The sequence below is a fragment of the Panthera uncia genome, chromosome A2, assembly GCF_023721935.1.
Source record: "Panthera uncia isolate 11264 chromosome A2, Puncia_PCG_1.0, whole genome shotgun sequence".
NCBI lineage: Eukaryota > Metazoa > Chordata > Mammalia > Carnivora > Felidae > Panthera > Panthera uncia.
The window spans coordinates 119,758,880-119,774,656 of NC_064816.1; the positions used below are offsets into that span (position 1 = coordinate 119,758,880).

The window sequence follows — 15,777 nt, forward strand, 5'->3', positions numbered from 1 at the left end:
GACAGCTCTCCCTTCCCTTATTTTTTCCCTGTCGGAGCAGTGTGCTCCAATCAGCTCCTTGATGTGCGGGACGTGGGCAATGCTGCATTAAAACATGAAAACACATAAACAGCACCCCTCACTCCCGCCCCAAGCGCGGAGGGGATAAGATGGAACTAGACTAAATGTATTAGCAAACAGACTAATTCATTTTCAAAGATTTGGTTTCTGGGGCTGCAGACAACCCACTTCGCCGGGAGACTAAGTGCGTCCCGCTAAGAAAAGTGCTTGGCTAGGCAAAGATTGTCTTGGGGATCCTCCCAGGCGGGTCTGCCAGGAGGATAGGCACGCGGGACCCGGTTTCCATTCTTGGGGGGAGGAAGCCGGCAACCCACGGTGAACTCCGAAGACAGCTGATTATCAGATTCCAGCCCAAGCTAAATGTTCCCTGAATCCCACCCCGCGCCTTCACAATTTGGTTACAAAAATTCTTCTCCATTGCAACCCCTCTTTGAGCAGAGGCTGGGTGCTACTGCTTGGGCAGAAGGCCGCGATTCCGGCGGAGGTATCCGCGGGGCGTGCCGGACTCGCCGACACCCAGGGCTGCAGAGGCAAGAAGGGCGCCGCGAGGCTGCGGCGGCGACAGAGCTGCGAGCCGCGGAGTCCCCGGTGGCGCCCCCCGCCAGAGATAAGCCGCCCGGCGCGTCCCTCCCTCTTTCGCGGCTGAATGATTAGTCAAACGGCACCTCCCCGCCCCTGTGCGCCAGAGGTTGGAAGGGAGGAGTCTTGGAGCGACTGTTCTTTTTTAAGGGCGAAAAGCGTTCGCCTCTGTGCTTTTATTAATCGACCTTGCCTGTCGTTTCAACTTCTGTCCTCCCTAATGTCACCACGAGCAGACACTTAAGCACTGAACACTGATGTCGGAGGTGCCTCACCCCTGTGTCCGCTCAGCCCGGCAGTCCACTGCCGCGCCCCCGCCAGAGGGAAGCAAAGCCGGGAGTGAAAAGTTGCTGGGCCCCTCCTGCGCCCCGTTTGTCGCTCCTTCCCAAAGCTGGGGCACCTGGGAGACAGCAGGGTGGTGAGGCGCCCCTATCGCCCCATTATCTGCTCTCTCATAAGGTTGGGGCACCCGGGCGTGAGCAGAAGCGGTGTGGCATTCCCCGTTTAGGGAGGGTTTCCCCGGGAAAGGGAGGAGGCACCGAGCGCGCCGGGCCGTGGAGACACGCCTGCCCGGCTCGGATCCGCGACCCGGGGCCGGCGGCCTCCCTGGAGGGGCTGGGGAGCGGGCTGGACGCCCGGCTGAGACGTGTCCGGGGCGCGGGGTTCCTGCACCCGGGCGCCCCCAGCGGGTTCCGGGCGGCGGCCGGTGCGCCCCCGTCTTGGGCGCGGGAGCGTGCGCGCGCGCCGGCCGGCCGGAGAGCCGGCGGGGCCGGCGGGAGGTGGGGAGTACAGGAGTGGAAGACGCGGCTGCGGCGGCAGCGCCCGGGGCAGTAGCTGCAGCCCTGGCGGCGGCGGCGGAGCGGTGGTGCGCAGTCGGCAGCGCAGCCTCTCCTCTCGGCCTATCTCCGGCTGCTCCGCCGTCCCCTCCTCCTGGCCCCATCTCTGGCGTAGGGGGGCCGACGACTAAGCCACTGTGAGCAACTCCCTAAAAAAAAAAAAAAAAAAAAACCGCATTGGAGGAGCCTGGCCGCAGGACCCCTCCTCCCTGGCGCCCCTCACCCCTCGCTTCCCCCCCCCCCCCGAGCCCCCCCTCCCGGGCGCCCGCCTCCCTCCTTCGCGGACTGTCTCCCGACTCGCCGGCTGAGAGCCCTTTTTGACTGCGAGCGGAGGTAGCGGAGCAGAGGCGGCGGCGCGGGACCTGCAGTCGCCCGGGATTCCCTCCAGGTGACGATGCTCTGGTTCTCCGGCGTCAGGGCTCTGGATGAGCGTCCCTGCCGGCGCTCGCCCGGGATTACCTGCTGCGTCTTGCTGCTGCTCAATTGCTCGGGGGTCCCCATGTCTCTGGCTTCCTCCTTCTTGACAGGTAGGGGAGGGGGCGGGAGGGACCGGCCCTCCCGGACGCAGGCTTGGTACCTGGGAGCCGAGGCACTGTCTCGCCCGGGAGACCGGAGGGTGGGGAGCGAGCACCTTGGCGCCTGCCACTCGCTGGCCGGTGGGGATGAAGCGAAGCCCGCCGTGTTAAGGGGTGGGAAGGCAGTGAGTAGGTTAAGGGGTGGAGGACTGAGAAGCTGTTAACATCAAGAGAAATTCTATTGGAATTTGAGAAATTTCTTTATTTTTATTGTTTTCCTCAACCCTTGTTTTGATCCCTTCCCTTCATGTACGTATCAAGGAAAAACATTTGCGCCGTTTTCCACATACCCTTCTTTCTCACTCTACAAGGTTCCGACATAGCTTCTGTGTAAGGAGTGCTTTTTAAAACACTGGCACTCCAGACTTTGAATTTAAAGAAACTGTCATATTTTAAAAGGGTAATATCAGCAGGATATAATAATGATATGCTTTCAGGCAGGTGAAGACCTCAGCTACTATTCTGAAGGACATACTTTACTGACACCTGGTGCAGAAAAGAAAATATTGAGTCCGTTTCTAAGAGAGGAGGAAAGAAGATTGTTTCAAAAAGTGATTTAAACTCAAGATTATATGAGGCAGATTCATAGAAAGGCCTGTTCATTGCCACAGTCCTGAATTTTGTTCTGCCTCAATGTCCACTTTGAATTTTTTTTTTTTTTCTTATATGGGGATATGTGTTTAGTTGAAATACCTTCATCAAGGAGGAGGAGTATTAAAGAGTCAGTGAAATACTTGGATTTGTACTTAAGTCATCTGAGAGCAGAAAATCTGTTTATATATGACAGGCTTTTTTTTTTAAACCTCAAATAAAATTATTTAAAATAATTATTTCTGGGGGGATTTGGTTTTGTTGAGTTTGATAATTTAAAACTCATTAGAGATTTCTGAATCTGGGTAGTTGCTTCAAAAAGGATTAGTGTAAAAATTTAAATGTTTGCAATAATGCCATTCAGTGAGATTGAATTTTCCCCTTCACTTCAGGTTCTGTTGCGAAATGTGAAAATGAAGGTGAAGTCCTCCAGATCCCATTCATCACAGACAACCCTTGTATAATGTGTGTCTGCTTGGTAAGTATGGAGATCAGGTAATGTGAAGCCCATCGCTCCATTAGACAAGGTGAATCCATTAAATGTAATAATATAACCAGATCTTAAAAATGGTTTTTAGTCATTACAAAACTGCACATAGCTGGCAAATTGAATTCGGTTGAATTTCTTTGGGATTCTTATTTTTGACATCATCCTTATAGAAATAAAATTAAGATGGGCTTTGTGAGGCATCGTCTCAGTGATAAAATTACCGTTGGCACTGTCTGTTCCCGGAATGGCTGTTGCCACCACATCATAGGTGCCACCACACTTTCTGCCTTGATTCTGTCGTCTTAGTGGGAAGATGAGATAACGTTTAAGTGTAAAAGTCGGGGATAAGATATCCCTGACAAGGGGAAAGAGAGGTGACAGTCACAGAGAACAAACATGAGGATGAGGTGTAATCTTGGATTTCTCTGCCTGTGATACCCTAAGATCTCCAGAACAGTCTTTATATTTCTGATCTGGGAGCATGAGTCAGAAAGGACATTCTATCCTTAACAGAGAATGACACTTGGCTGTCAGCTGCTTCGTTAACACTGGCAGTGGCTAATAGACTAAAAAAAAAAAAAATTTGTTTCCATTTATTTTGGTTTAATACTTAATGATAAGATCTAATGAGTAACCACATGGGGGAGATTAAGTTATATGAACACGAATTTCTGAGATGAAATATAGACTCACAAAGAGCAACATATTTGCTGGACAGTGTTTTACATGCCAATCACTTTTGGCAAAACTTGGTTAAGAACTACACATCACAAAACCCTGTTGGAAACACATTAAGGCAGTCAAATGCAAAGCCCAAAAGTGATAGATGACTGCTAGTTAACAGATCAACATGCTGTATGGAACCATAGAAGGGATTCTTCTCAATTTAGGTGAAAGCCAAGCCATCTGGGTTTAAACTACCCAAACTTTCTCATGACAAGGGATGAGGTCAATGTTGCAAAATGATAAATGAGTGAAGGTGAATGTCTGTATCAAATGATTGTCAGGTTCTGAAGACTAAGGGAATCAACAGAAACAGAGGTAAAAATACATTACATTTGCTGAGATGGTAAATGTTGTTACCTTAATAAAAGGGAGCCAGGAAAGGGGCTCTTTAGATTTTACCAGTTACCCCGTCAGTTAGTGATCCTTCACTAAATGACCTGTTGAAGTTTTGCATTTAAATTTTGTCTCCATTGTATATTTACAAATGTAGTGGGGGGTGGAGGGTGGGTTGGGGGAGTGATAACCTTCCCTTTTCACTGATCTTATCTGTATAAAATGAGTAAATTATTTTATCTTAATCTCTTAAGATTTCAGGGGACATTACTGAATAACATTTAAATGTGCTCGGAGCTCCACATGTGAAAATAGTGTTTTTCTCTTTGGCAGTGTTACTACTTATAAAGTTTAAATATACAGTTTGCAAACTGTTCCCGAATAACATTATGAAAAATTCTACACAGAGCAATCCCCCTTTTCAGTATTCTTGTTAGGGTGGAAAATAGTGCTTTTCTTTGAGAGCACAGCCTTACTGAAAATAAGAGAGTTGTTAGAATCCTGCTGTTTTGAAGCTAAAAGAATGAATCAGAAGAGAAAAGAAGCCTCAGTTGGGATTCAAGTGGGAATGATTATTTATTCTAAAAAGTATTGATTAAGCTCCGAAGGATAGCAAGTTCATTTATATCTTCAACATTTGAAGGTATCTGCCTTGAGTGAGAGCTGTTAGATATCCTTTTATAAACACGTGAAGTCCTAACTCGGGCAATCCCATTCACTTGTTATTCCTAAGATGTCTTGAGCTCCTTCAGGAACTGAAAGGTTCAGTGATACGTTCTCCCGACCTTTGCAGAGGTTTAGGATTATGGGACCCAAGCTGTCATAGTCGGTGCTTCCAAACATTTGTAATGACTTGATAAAATTGAGAAGGAATAGATGGATGGCCACTTCTCTATTTGTGTATGTTCTGGTAAGTTTCTGAGGGATCTACTGCAGTCCTTGGATTTCAAAGCACCCCAGACTGCAGTGAGGCTGGTTGGCATTGTATACTTAGGTTGGAAGGTAGCCATTTTTAGCAGATAGATAATATCAGTAACAGCAACATTTACGAAACACTTTATTTGCTGGCACTTACCTAAGCCCGCATTATTTAATTTAGCCATCACAAAAGTCCTTTGAGACCTTTTACTACCCCCATTTTACAGGCAACGAAACTGAGGCTAAAGAGTCTTGTAGCTTGTGAAGTTCATATTGTAGTAGATAGAGCTGGAATTCGCTCTCGGTTTCATCTGCCTCTAGGGCACCTACCTATAATCAAGTGGAACAGGCTATTTGCTTAATTAAAGGTGTGAAAAAGCAAGGAAAAAATACGAAGATTGTTGAATCATTTTACTTCTCGTTGCTGCTTGAGTTATTTTGTTTTTTTCTTTTGAGTCTTTTTGGAGTTCAGTTAGCTAACATTTGTTAATCACATTATATGAAAGGAAAATCTCGTTATGATTTCAGCTGACCTGCAGGGAGCTTTAGTTGTGAGCCGGTTTTATGTATGTACATTAAGAGGGTATGTAATAGTCAAAACTGTACTTTGGATAAAGAAAATAGTCATATTTAGTTTGTGTTGGTCCAGCCTTTTGGCAGAAAGGTACCTAAAGCTGAGCACAAGTTCATATCTTATTTCATAACATGTAGAAAAAAAAAAAAGGCTAACCTCAACGTATGCTTAAAAAAGACGTAAAATGTTACAGTTGGGAGGAAATAGGTGGCATGAAGTCCTGTATGTAATTACAGTGTAAAAGCCTGAAAAACCCCACAAAATCAACTTGGCCTGATTTAAACCTTTAAGCTCCGAAATGTTTTAAAGTGGAATGAGCTCATTTCTGTGGGAATTTTGAGGATGACAGCGGGCACGGTGGCCACGGCAAGCAGAACTGAATAATCGTATTCTCATTTATCCTCGTCTGCTTCGGCCCAGCATCTTGCCAGAATCCGCTGTGATCCAAGAATAACCTGTCTGTTACTGGTGATGGATATAGTTTTAAAGTGTAGGAGTCAGAAAAGCTTCAGTTCATCTATTCAAGGGGAAGGTGAAAGTTGGACCACTGTCATGAAATTGAGGGAATCCGGTAGGCAGTTTAGATCAAAGATGCCAGTGCTCCATTGTTTAGTCAGAAAGCAAAGCGTGGCTTTCCTCCGCCTTAAAAAACGGGCTTTTATGGGGTTGAGGAAGGAAGGCTCAGACTCACTGCTGTTTTGTATGATTTTTTTCCCCCTGCTTGCTGGAATTTTTTTTTTTTTCCCCCAGAATGCCTAGGAAAACACGTTGGTGCCTTTCCTGAAGTACAGCTGATAAGAGCCAGCCATGCTCAGATAATGAATCTAAAACAATTCTCTGGATCTTTTGGGCATCGCCACGTCCACCAAGTGTGACTTGAGGTGGCACTCCTACTTCTTGTCCCTTTTCCACCTAAGTGTCACATAGAAGGAAATGGCACCAGCCAATGAGTTCGGCCCAGTCCTGGAAACCTGAGAAAACTTTGGAGGCCGGGACTCAGAAAACCAGAAGTCAGTCAGAGCTTAGTTTGGCATACATTTTGTTCAGCAAAAAACATTATTCTGAGGTTTAAATTTCCTCTTTTAAATCCGGAGGTGCAATGTAGAAATGGACCCTCTGCTCATAAAAAGCAACGTGAAATTTGGTGTTACAAGAAGCGGGCTCCACCTGTCTTAGAGTCAACCAAGTGGTGAGAACAGGGGAGACTTTGTCTGCTGTCTTCTACCTTTTAATCACAAAAGTTCTCTGTCACCAAAGAAGTAGCTACCAGCATCTTTGGTTCTCTGGGATGCCTTATCTCCATAACATCCTCATGTTTTTTTTTTTTATTGTTGAAATTAACTGGCTAGAGAAGAGATATCTATTATCTGAGCAAGTGTTAGGCACATGTTGAGCATGAGAGAGATAATGTTACATCAGGATTTCATTGTGTGTGTGTGTGAGAGAGAGAGACAGAGAGACAGAGAGAGAGACAGAGAGATGGGGGTGGGGAGAAAGAGAGAAAGGAAATATGAAGTAGTCCAGATGTGTTCAGAGAGATACTGCCCTTAGTATATGCACATATACATAGATTTGCATAAGTTTTTGAAAATTGTTTCGTATCACATTTATCACAGGTGTTTCGATCACTAAGGAAGTGGTCAGGATTTGTTTGTTTGTTTGTTTTCTGTTTAGAAGGTGTTGTGATCAATTGCCTTTCCATAGAACAATGTATTCAATAGAACAGTTTTAAGGGAAGTAACTTATTTCTAGCATTGTGCTAGCAAGTTCACCAGTACTACCTCTGAAGCAATTATTTCTACCCATGCTTTACTGAGGCTAAGAGAGGCAGAGCAAATGTCCTGAGGTTACATAGTTACTAAGAGTCAGAACTGGGATGTGAAGCCAATTTCGTCTCCACTAAACCAATTTGCTCTTACTACTTTTTTACTTTTTCTTTGTTTACTATTTAAAGACATCTTTAAGTACTTCTAAGAGTTTCAAAGAGTTATTTCAACCTCTGTGAAGCTGACATAGGCTCTCTTCAGGGGTGGTTCAAGTGATTTTGGTCTGGAATTTGGAAGACCCTTTCAAAGGAAGACCTGCAATGCAGTGAGCTTTTTTGTCTGGCATTGCATCATATTTTGGCAAAGAGCTTTGAATCTGGCATCAGATGGGCCTGGGTTCAAATCTAGGCTCTGTCTCTAACTGGTGGTAAACGTGGGAAGGCTATCTTACATTTCCAAGGCTTGGTTTCCTTATCTGGAGAGTGGGATGAATGTTAATACCAAGCTCAGAGATCTGCTGTGAGAATCAAGTGAACAACAGCATTTAAGGCTTAGCCCTGGGTTTGGCATCGAGCGAGCTCTCTAGAATGATTCATTGTTGTTGTTGTTGATGATGACGTTATTGTTTAAATTCTTATTTCCTCACATGGAGTAGGATGCAAAGTTTCATCAGAAAAGGGAAAAAAAAAAATAGAAGCAGCATGGGGATAATGATGCCAAGCCCACCCATCGCTATGAATGAACGGGGCTAAGTCAGGAACATTTGTGGGGTTTTCTATCCCTCCAGACTTGGACTGGGCCGATCTAGGCTGCTTCCTTATTGGTCCAGTGGTCTGTGAGCTCTGGTATAAGTTTTCCCCTTGCTCTCCATTAAACACTAAAAAAACTTTCCATGGAAGAGGGGCCTCGTTTTTCTGCAGAGTATTTACATCTCTATGCCTGTGGGGTCACCTTCACTTGTACTTTTATTGGCAGAGGGATAGAGTTGGGACTCAGGAGCGCTGTAATTCTGGAAAAACTGCCTAGTGGTCTGGCAACATGGGGATTTTCCTGGCCCGCCTCGTGGAAGTCTCTCAACCCCGTTCCAGACCTGAGTGGGTTTTTGCCGCCCATTTAGTCGTGTGCTCCCCTACCTCATTCCCATCTCGTCCACATCCCATTTTAAACATGGTCTCTGGTCTTTCAACTGCGCATCAACAGTAAACTGTGTTTTAAGTCTAGGAAATGATGCTGAAGAAGGGGAGCCCTTCTGTAGACTGGGGTACAGCTATGGCGAAGGCAGGAGAATCAGACAGAAAAGCCAGGCAAGGCAAAACAATGGAAAAAAAGGTCCGTTCATAAAAAATTTGTTGAACAAATAAAGGATATCACTTTTTCGCACCCTCTTCTGTGGCACTTCTGTCCAGCTGATGGTATATTGACTCTTTTGTGATAAAAAGAATACGAATAACACCACCTTTCATGGTACCGGGAGGTCAAGTGTGCTTGTTGAACTTAGTTAAGATCAGCAAATGAGCTGAGTGTGTATTTTAAGACCTCTCGATTCCCAGTTCTAATTCTATAAAACAGTATTCAAAGCACTAGGGATAGCAGGTTATAATTTCAATAATATTATTCTTTCTTCCTTCTCTCCACACTTCATTCTCCCCTTCCATTTTATTTTATTATTTTTAGCCTTTTCTGTGTTTGAAGCATTGTGTTGGTTGGGCACCTTGGGGAGGCAAAGACCAATAGGACAGACTCTTGCCCACAGTCTAATGGGGGAGAAAGACACATGCATAAATAAGTTCCACAGGAGTGACAGAAAAGCACTATAATAGACATGAACCCGAGCTGAGGCAGCTGTAATTGAAATCTGGCTGGACTATCTGGGACCTCGATGGGTAGAGGAAAGTTTGTTGTGGCAAGGCATTGTTGAAGGAAAGGCACAGAGGAGTGTGTGCCTGGGAATTGTGGAAATGGCAGAGTCCTGAGGGCCTGAAGCTCTGATAGAAGCTGAAGCTAGAAAGTCTGGTGGGAACCAGCCAGGGGAGAACCTTGAGTGCAATAATAAGGAGATCGGTTTCACTCATGTAATTGGGGGGTGGGGGGTGGGATTTCTATATTGGTGCAGCCACATGACACAGTAAGATGTGTTTTTTATAAATGCCTCTAGGAGCTTTTGTGGGGATGTTTCCAGTGTGGCAAGGCTGGAGTTTGGACAGCAGACTCTAGGGATCTGTTGTGGTCAGTCGAGAGCAAGCAGCCTGGAGTAGAAGGGGCAGTGAGAATGGAAGAAGATGTTGGGGTAAACCAATGTCGCTTGTTCTTCTGAATTTCTTTAACCACCTTCCAGTTCTAGAATATGTGGATTAAAAGACTCCAAGCCACGCCCAGCAAGACAGTAATGAAATACAGTGTCATTAAAGTGGCATGAAATGCTATGGTGTCTCTGTAGCAGTCACTTTGCTAATCACTTACTGTCTTGAGAGCAGGGTGCAGTCACCTGAATGGAATAGTGTGCTTCCCAGAGCTTACTTTCAAAATTCCATTTTTGCTCTATCCTGTTGCTTGACCCATTTGGCAAATTACTGCATCTGGTAGATATTACCATGATAGTATATACTGTCAGTGGTAGCACAAATTTCAGGCAATAATCAAAATTGGGTAGCTCACCTTAAAAAAAGTGCACGAGTGTGCTGAGACCCCAAGACTTGCAGAGGAAGTTTAGAGCCCATGTTGCTAGCACTTGGCAGTAAAACAGAAGTGGGGGGTGGGGCGAATTAAAGGGAATTTTGAGAGTTCTAGTCAGTGGCATAGACCATGTAGAAGAGAAGAGGTTACTGACATGGGTGCATGTCGTGAGTTTAGACCTGATGAGTTGGCCTGGATATGGATTTTCCAAGTAGAAAAGCCCAGTAGGCTCAGAAGAGAAATCCGGTCCAGAGAACAGCAATTTGGTACCTGTCTACATTGAAATACACTTCAAAACTTTCGTAATAAATTATTTGTCTACGCCGAGCTTTCCATAAAGGGGCCTACAAGAGTAATTAGAAGAAGGGTTGTATTTAAGAGAAGGGTAGACAAGGGATTCAAGAGTGCTGATGCATAGGGGCACTTGTACCCCAATGTTTATAGCAGCACTTTCAACAATAGCCAAATTATGGAAAGAGCCTAAACGCCCATCAATTGATGAATGATAAAGAAATTGTGGTTTATGTACACAATGGAATACTACGTGGCAATGAGAAAGAATGAAATATGGCCTTTGTAGCAACGTCAATGGAACTGGAGAGTGTTATGCTAAGTGAAATAAGTCATACAGAGAAAGACAGATACCATATGTTTTCACTCTTATGTGGATCCTGAGAAACTTAACAGAAGACCATGGCGGGGGCTCCTGGGTGGCTCAGTCGGTTAAGTGTCCGACTTCGGCTCAGGTCACGATCTCACGGTCCATGAGTTCGAGCCCCGCGTCGGGCTCTGGGCTGACTGCTCAGAGCCTGGAGCCTGTTTCAGATTCTGTGTCTCCCTCTCTCTCTGACCCTCCCCCGTTCATGCTTTGTCTCTCTCCGTCTCAAAAATAAATAAACGTTAAAAAAAAAAAAATTAAAAAAAAAAAAAAAAGAAGACCATGGGGGAAGGGAAGGAAAAAAAAAAAAAGGTTAGAGAGGGAGGGAGCCAAAACATAAGAGACTCTTAAAAACTGAGAACAAACTGAGGGTTGATGGGGAGTGGGAGGGAGGGGAGGATGGGTAATGGGCATTGAGGAGGGCACCTGTTGGGATGAGCACTGGGTGTTGTATGGAAACCAATTTGACAGTAAATTTCATATTAAAAAAAAAAATAAGAGAAGGGTAGAGAAGTGTAGAAACCCATGGCAGAGACTGAGTAGTTATAGAAGAAGGAGCAGAACCAGCAAAGTGCAGACCAAGGCAGAAGAGGTTTGAAGAACAGAAAGACCAGGGGTATTAAATTTTGCAATGTTAGTCTGAAGATTCTAGGAGAATATCGAAGAAGGACCTTTCTCATCATCTTATCGAACTATTTGAAACAGTCAGTGATGGTGCGCACCTCTCTGGTACCTGTTGCACATTTCCCATGGAATCGAATTCACCATAGATGGAATTTGGTGGAACCCCATTTGATAGAAATCCAAAGCTAAGATTGCTGTAGCGATTCTGAAAATTTACTGCAAAAATCACAAATTTTCCAAACTTTGATTTGGAAAGATCTTAGCAAAAGTGTTAAATGCCACAAGAAATTTTAAAAGGTACCAAAACAAAACTAATTTCGTGGATAAAAGTAATATACTTTTCCAAACATCTTTGGAATGTTTCTATAGTTAAGGGCAAAATGGACAAGACCACACTGAGGCTTTTTTTTCCAATGAATAAGAGCAACAATATAAAAGAGCCTGGCTAATATAAAATCTTACCATTATGAACTTTCAAGTTTGCTCTATTAAACTGTTAATGGTGCTTTAAAAATATTACGATATAATTTAATCCCTAAGCTAGGTCTTCAGGAAAAATATTTTCTTTCTTCACTAAATTTTCAATATCTGCTTTGTCATTAAAGTATAGCTGTGGAGTGGCGGCCCTGGTGTCTGAAATCCCGGGTTCAAGTCTCACGGGGGCCACCTGGTAGCTGTGCATCACTAAACAGGTGACTTGTACTCTCTGAGCCTCAGTCGTGAGTTCTGGGCAAATCGCAATGGTCTGTGTACCCAGCAGCTTCATCTCTAAAGAGGAATAATAATGCAGGCCCGAATCTGTTGACTGGAGCCATTATCTGAGGTGATACCTGTGGGTTAGACGTACTGATGTTTGTGAAAGGCCTTTGCATAACAGTATGAATGGAATTATTAAGGGTAAGAACCTGAATAGAAGAAAGTGAAGTGTGTGCCATAAACCAGCTTTTAGCAGATGATTTAATGCGTATATTTTTTAAGGAACAATAGTGTAGGGATTCCTAAGTCTACTCCTACTGTTGGCTTGTAAGACTTTGTGTGAGTTGCCTAATTTTCTGTGTCTCTTTGTGTTCATCATAGGGCCTTGGTCAGAACTGTGGGCTAAAACATGTAAAGTTCTTAAAACAGGGTTTGGAATATGGTAAGCACCTCCAAAATGATACTGCCACTATCTAAGTGCTGGGCAATCACTCCCTCTGTAGTGCTTTTAAGAAGCAATTAAGTGGACTGTTTTTATTTCATTTTTTTAGTTTTTAATCTTAATTTATTTTGAAAGAGAGGGAGAGGGAGAGAGAGAATCTTAAGCAGGCCCCATGCCCGGCGCAGGGCCTGAAGACGCGAGGCTCCATCTCCCAACTGTGAGATCATGACCTGAGCTGAAATAAATCAAAAGTTGGACGCTCACCCAGCTGAGCACCCCAGGTGCCCCTTTATTTAAATTTTTGTCTACACTTATGTAATATGTTTACTGTGAATGACTGTCAGGTAGACAGTGGAACTTCAATAGAGGTGACTGCTATCTTTTCTGATAAAAGATGGAAAATGCTGGTTGTATTCGGGGCTTAGGAAGACGAGTTGCTTCTCTGTTTTTCATCTTCAGAAGTTCACCTCCTTGATTGGTGCCCGTCTACAGACAACTAATCACAATGTGGCCTTCACGGCGAGGCCTAGTTGTCCTTTTTCGGCACTTGCCGTTGAGTCAGGAGGTGGCAGGTGGGAGGCAAAAATGTAAACTTAATTACTGAGTGGACCCTCTGAGCCTGGCACTCCTGAGTCCCCTCCAATTGAGACTGTGACTCTGACCAAGCACAGTCACTCATGCATGCCCATGGGGGGGGGGGCCTCATCCTTTACAGGCTAATCCCAGATTCACTGATATGACTGGATTTGACACGTGGGCCCTACAAATCCACGCAGCTTTGTAGTTTGCAGCCAGTGGTCCCATCAACGCCGTGGACCGTGCGTGTTGTCTTCTCTTCAACAGCATGCTCTGTGTTGTAGTGCGGTTACCTGGGTGAATTTATGTCTTAGGAGATGAAGTCTGCAAGTCTAAGAACCTTGTCCAGTCATCTCTGCAAGCCCCATAGCTTCAGCGAGAGGTCCGCAACCTTGGGACTTAAGTAGGAGTCAGGCTGGAGTTTCCTGTTTATAGTTTGGGTTGTTAACACTTGGGCTAGTTCCCCCCCACCCCCAAGAATGGAACTCCAAGTTCCAGAACATGATTCTCCCAGAGAGTTTGTCACAGAAGGTCAGCCCTCTCTATAAAAGACATCCTAAATAATCATTACAAAAACACACTTTTCCCTTTGAAAGAATGTACTCATTTGAAAATTTAGAGTCCTATAGACATTAAGACCTGCTTTTCTTTGTGACAAAAGGAACATTCTCTCTTATAGAAATATCCTGCTGTCAAAGGCAGCAATGTGTGTGACAATACAGGAGGTGTGAGAGGGAAGGATCTGGGATTATCTCACTCCTGCTCTCAAAAGTCACAATGAAAAATGCTTCCCCCATCCTTGTAGCTGCTGGTCTGGGTCATTTCCTCCCCTTTTAGTGAGGCTGGAGCTCCGAAACCCTGACACAAGCCCTAATGTTTATATTGGGTTTTGGATGTTAGCTCCCTTGGCTTCTGGGAGCTGACTCTGTTGAAAATTATGTTTTTCTTTTAAGGACAAAGGCCTTATTGTACGTACATGTTGTGTAGTGTAATGAGGTTTTTTTTTTTCTTTTTTTAAATGTTAGGTAATGGGTGGTACTAACCCAGATCTGCCAAATGAGAAGTTCAAAGGTAGGTCTGTAACCTGAATGGCAGTTAGAAGGTTTCACGAAGGTAACTTAACAAGAGAAAATGAGGGGGCGGGACAAGTGACATCTTCACTGACCAGAGTGTGTGCCCCAAACGCCCCCCTTTGATGGAATAACCATAAAATCACTCTGGGAAAGGACCTGCAGCCTGAGTGATGGTACCCAGAGACACTTCAAAGAGAATGATAGAGATAATAATAAAAATAATAGAGATAACAGCCATTCCATTTGACTTAAAAAAACAGGCATTTCCCAAATAACTCTTGTATTCTTGGTCAGCTAAATGGATTTTGGCTAGATGGTTCCTCATGGCTGCCTAGGCCATCAGGCCTAGGCTGAGCATCTTATTTTTCAAGCCTGTGCGGTGGGCCTTTTTGGTTGTGTTGCTTGGTCCTTTTCATCTGGGGGTGACCTCAGGAAACTATTCCGAGAGAGCCTGGGCCTGGACCACAGAAAAAAAGGCATGAAAACCAGAAGGGCCAAAGCTGTTCTTGTATTTCTTTGGGCCTCGGTGAGAGGCATTTTTGGCATCTTTATCTTAATTCTTTTCCTCTTTCTCTGTAAACATCGCTTTTTTTTTTTTTAAACCTATCTTTCCTAGGTTCCTCTTTGAGAAATCTGTGGACCCCGGCAATGGCATTAAGATTCCTTTAACCCCTCACTGCTTTCTTTTTAGCAAAGTAATGACATCTGCATTCTTTTTCGTATTTATTCTTAGAGCTTCTTACTGGAAAAAAACGGAGTGGGGGGGGGAATTCCTTTTCTATTTCATTTTCTCCTTAAGCAGAACTATTTGAGGGGAGATATGACAGTTGTTCCCTCTTGGGTCAGATGCACCTGCATTGTGTCTGTGGTCTGTGGTGCTTGAAGCTTCTGCCTCTGGGAAAGCCTTGCTGTGCCGAATTTGACTGCTTCATTCCATCCCTTTACCTTTCAGAAATTCACAAATCCTAGAGGCCCTCACAGCCTGCTGGCTGTCTCCTGCCTTGTGGATTTATAGTATAAAAGCAGTAGCATCAAGACATCTCACATAGCAGTGTTTCTTGGTCTCGGTGGGGATACTATTTTCCTGAATGAGAGGACGTGAAAGATTAATCAGATATTCTCCCACTCGAGAGCGGCCACGTACCTGTGTTTATGCTCCTTGGGGGGAATGGGGGCTGTTGGAATTGCAATTGCGATGTGGTGATTTCCTGTTTTCAAGCACATGTGAAACGGTGGTTCCGTGCCCAGTGGGACCCACCAGAGGTTGGCTCACAGTCCCATTAGCACATAGGTGAGCACTGGGATGGAAATTCCTTTTCCCCTAAGAGGGAATTTGGGGAAGAGCTGAATGGCTGGGATGGGGGCAAGAATGCGCCATTTTTTCCCAGTCTTATTAGTCCAGGGGTGGTTTCTGTTGGAGGAAGTAGCCCTTCTTCCTCCTTCCTGGGATGTGCTGGGAATGTATATACCAGAGAGCAGTGGCTTCCTTTTTGTTGTGAATGCTTGTGTGTGTACATGTAGGGGAATAGTTGGGATTTATTAAAAAAAAATATATATATATATATGTATGTATGTGTATGTATGTAT

At 44.6% G+C, this 15,777-nt stretch overlaps 1 protein-coding gene across 1 annotated transcript in view; it reads left to right on the forward strand.

Annotated features, from left to right (window-relative positions):
* Positions 1–1,739: 1,739 nt before the first annotated feature.
* Positions 1,740–15,777, forward strand: part of BMPER (BMP binding endothelial regulator) — a 246,556-nt gene continuing 232,518 nt past the window's right edge. The window contains exons 1-2 of the mRNA XM_049641682.1: positions 1,740–2,002; positions 3,034–3,119. Of these exons, the coding sequence (XP_049497639.1) occupies positions 1,870–2,002; positions 3,034–3,119 (219 nt within the window). The 5' untranslated portion in view covers positions 1,740–1,869. The remainder of the gene's footprint in view (positions 2,003–3,033; positions 3,120–15,777) is intronic.